The sequence below is a fragment of the Camarhynchus parvulus genome, chromosome Z (assembly GCF_901933205.1).
Source record: "Camarhynchus parvulus chromosome Z, STF_HiC, whole genome shotgun sequence".
Taxonomy (NCBI): domain Eukaryota; kingdom Metazoa; phylum Chordata; class Aves; order Passeriformes; family Thraupidae; genus Camarhynchus; species Camarhynchus parvulus.
Genome location: NC_044601.1, coordinates 46,612,664 through 46,616,765, shown reverse-complemented (window position 1 = coordinate 46,616,765; position 4,102 = coordinate 46,612,664). Strand labels below are relative to the sequence as shown.

Sequence of the window (4,102 nt, the reverse complement as noted above, 5' to 3'; positions counted from 1 at the left end):
AAATCCCTGTTAATAAGAAATTACACATCCTTAATAATATGTAATTTCATACAAATGTACACTTTGCTAACTGATATTTGGATGCCTGGGAAGGAGAGACAAGTGAACAAATTCCTCAAATGATGCCTAGCAGGGAGCATTTTCATTGGAGAGAGGTTTTTTAATAATGTCTTACACAAACAGAAAATCTTCATTTAATTCAGATGCCATTTATTTCAGTTTGAAGTTACCAGCAAAATAACAAAGAAACAAGAGAGCTCTCCATGCAGGAAAAAAAAGCCACAGTCCTGCCACTGAGGACTTGCAGGGCTTCAGAAGTATGCTTAATTCAAACAGGAGTGTGTAAATACTCTTAACTCAACCCAAGAGCAAGCTAACACTGGAAGGAGTTGGCCTACTCTCTCTTTGCCTGGCCGTGGGGAAAGAGAACCCTTACTTCCATACACGGTGGGATCAGTGTAAGATGAAATAATCATTTTTCCATAAGATGACTCACATTACAAAGCTGTACCCTGGAATTTCATCATTAAATCTTCCATAAGTGGTCCTAAAAGGCCTCCTTTTAGCCATGCCAAAGTAGTCAAAGCAGAAGGCATTTACACATTTCCCCCAAAGACCCAGTCCTTCCATCAGCCCTCCAGGCAATTTGCTGACTAAATCTTCTATGTACTTGAATAATTTATGACATGAATAAATTCATTTATGCCAACTGAAGAGGTTGACTACTGGCATGCAGCAATGCCAACAGAACAAAATTGAAGCTGGAGACAGGAGGAAATGAACCCATAACAATGGCAAGCAGTATTGTATGCTCCAGCAGCAAGAGACAGCTGTGACCACATCTGAAATATGAGTGTGGGGAGCAGCAGCTAACAAAGGTTTTAGAATAAGCAGAACTGAGCTAAAAAAGAATCTGCTGGGTTTGAGCTGCAAAGTACGATTGTTATAAAATGACTGAAAACTAAAGTGCAGGTGTTGTGTCTCATTCCAAAATTTTTCCATGCAGAAAGTATATAAGTAACATTCCCATGCCTTGTACTTTCCACTGACATTGAAAAAATGGAAGTCTCAACTCGTGCCAAATTATCTGTCACCCCAAGCCCTTGACCTGGCCAGCTGATGAAGGCATGTTATAGATGCATGGAGTGCACAGACTAGAAATATTGTGCATCTCAAGTAGTGTAAGCTGGCTGTGGTCCAGCCTACACCAGCTGCTGATTAGCTCCATAAATGTCTTAGAGCAGTAACAGTTGGAGGAATTATGGTTTGCATTCACTAAACACCAATGAGGGCTACCTAACTAGGCATGCTTTGCTTGCATTTGTGGCCAGGAGATTGATTTCATTGAGGATTTTTAAAATTCCTCTTTCTTTAGCTGTTCTTCAAAGAAATCATTACATGCCACAGTCAAAGCAGCAACCAGAATGACAAATTCATTAAAATCCACTTCATTGTCCTTATTGGAGTCCAGGTCATTCATAATTTTATCAACCAGGAGGGGGTCCTTTTGGCCCTAGAGAGAAAGAAAAGTGACTTAGCTGTGCAGGTCGTGAATGTGCAATTCTGACACGCCTGGCACTGCTGCTATGTTACAAGGCTGGTGTTATTAAATAAAAGGCTGCATCAAATATGCACCTGAACAGTAATACATCTCTAGTCACTGCAACATCAAAAACTAAAGACAGTGCAGCCCTTAAAAGGTATACAAGTTCTAAATAGGGACTGAAATGAATCAAACAGATTTTAGGAGATACTAAAATGGATCTCTTTTGTCAAGATGGATCTGTGAAGTGCATTTCTCTGTATCATCCCTTGACAAACAGTACTTAGATTTCCAACAGAATACTCATAAATTGTCATATTATATATCCATTCACCAAATTCAGAACTCTGGTTGGCAAACAACCATCCTATTCAGTGGGAGCAAGAACATTGAATCTCATAATAATAAATCAATAGCCAAGATTAAAAGAAAATCTAATTCAAGGAAATGAATGCAATGTAAAGAAAATCCTTCTGGGATAGAGTCCACAATAATTTTTGATAATTAAGAGGATACATAAAAACATTATTTTTAAAGCTTGTGATTCCATAAAAGCATCTATGCTGTGTAATGTAGAACATAACAAACATGCAAAGAGATATTCAAATCAGCAGCTTGTCATTGAAAGGATTTCCTTAGCACCTCTCTGCAGGACACACAAGCAGCAATACTGTGTGGCCAGTGTGAACAAGCTACTTTCCTGTCTCATGACAACTGGTTGCTGCATTTAATTCTTCAGTGGATTTATCTATGCCCTATCATTAAAAACAAACAAACAAAGAAACAAACAAACAAACTGGCCATTATTTAGCATTGATCTTGCTACTGCTCCTAGGCTGGCCTAGTCCTCCCTCTCAAAAGCACAGTGGAGATTGCACAGCACCAGTACCCATCTCTGCTGCCAGTGGTACATGGGAGGGTACTGACCACCCTCTGAAAACATATTTCTCAAATGGGACATTTGACATCATATTCTTCTGTACAGCCCCACAAAGAACTGTTATCTGAGAGACTGTGACAGGATGGGCCTTGCACAAGGAGGTGCTATTCCTGCCCAAGCACTTGGATAGCTGCTTAACCCACTCATGACACAGTCACTCAGGAGGTTCAAAAGTTGCATCTTACTGAAAGGAAGACAGTGAGCTCACTGGTGAGGAGCTCCTTGAGTTCTCCTTTACTGAGCTTGTTCCTGTCTCCTTCTTTGTCCGAGTAGTGATGGAAAATCCTGATCAAGGTGTCCATTGCATCTTCCAGTGGAGTGGTCATAGCAGTGACCAGGAGAGCTGTGGGGCAAAGATATGGTCACTGACATTGCACAGGAGTCAAACCAAAGGCCAGTCCCTGGGAATGGAAGGAGGGCCAGATGAAGACAGGGATTGTTAGGCTAAGAGTCAGGCTTTCAGTTGATCCATCCTGTTAGCTGTGTGTGAGCAAGGATGTACTGTAATAAAAAAACTCCATGGTCCTGAACTCATAAGCAATTGCTTCAAAAAGGTAAATGGAAAGAAAGGATTTTTATTTAAGAAAACAAGATACTGTGTATCCATTTTATAAAGCTGCTGTAAAAGGAAAACTTTTGCGCCTATACCTGAAAATACAGGAAAAATGGAGGCATACTTTCCTTCCTGCTAACTTAAAATTTTTCTCAAGAAAATGTCTTCAAAAAGTTCCATCTGGGAAAGTAAAAGTGCATTTATATAGAAAGCTCCACACCAATTTAAAGGTGGTCAGAGGAAGATCACCCATAATAAGAATAAGTATCATCTGTCAATTTATTCAGTCATATTTGCATGGGCTGAGCCTTTTTCCTATAAATTGCCTGCAGTAAACAGATGTGAGCTGATCATCCCCAAGGTTTGCTTCATTGAGCATACAGTAAGAAGGTACACAGGGAAGCAACATGAAAAGAACCAGATGGAAATGCAATTACTTGCAAAGTAGTGGACTCCAAAAGTAACTGAAAGTAGAAATCAAGTATAAGTGAAACATGTTGAATAAGCCCCACAGAAAGATTAAAAAGCCAGAATGCACTTCAGAGTAGGACTGGAGTCCTAAACAATATCATCATGCAGAGGTTAAGACTTACCTGTGTTACAGGCTAGCGGAGGAGTACACAAGAAAATACCTAGATCACAGAAGGTGATGGTCACCTTCCTTTCAGAGCCCATGCACAGGCTCTTGTTTATCAGGCTGAGAGGGTGGATTACACAAATAGAGACAGACGTATAATTGTCACAGGGATGACGGGTCTTCTGTTTCCCTCTGCATTTGCCTACTCCATTCAATAAAAGCCTCTTGCTCTAACTGGGTCACTAAAATATTCACCAGGCAGAGTAAAGGCTGCATTTGGAACGCGTGGGATACTCTTTATCATTTGACCTTTTACAAATATGCCCATTAAGGACCTTGAAGGTCAAAATTAGAAAATGCTAACAATCACCAAGTCGATATAAAACAACTTTCCACCATTTTTAAAAGAACCTTTTCTAATCTGTCTTTCAGTTTTTCTACAGTCTAATTGCCTCAGTGCTGGCAGCCAGAGTTCAAAGGTACCTGGGT

The 4,102-nt window shown here is 40.1% G+C and overlaps 1 protein-coding gene across 1 annotated transcript; it reads right to left on the bottom strand.

Moving 5' to 3' along the window:
* Positions 1–1,354: 1,354 nt before the first annotated feature.
* On the bottom strand, positions 1,355–3,711 carry S100Z (S100 calcium binding protein Z). The gene is made up of 3 exons (XM_030969044.1): positions 3,630–3,711; positions 2,669–2,826; positions 1,355–1,513 (listed from the first exon to the last, which is right to left on the bottom strand). Exons 1-3 carry the CDS (start codon positions 3,709–3,711, stop codon positions 1,355–1,357), a joined length of 399 nt encoding a protein of 132 aa, XP_030824904.1.
* Between the last annotated feature and the right edge of the window lie 391 nt (positions 3,712–4,102).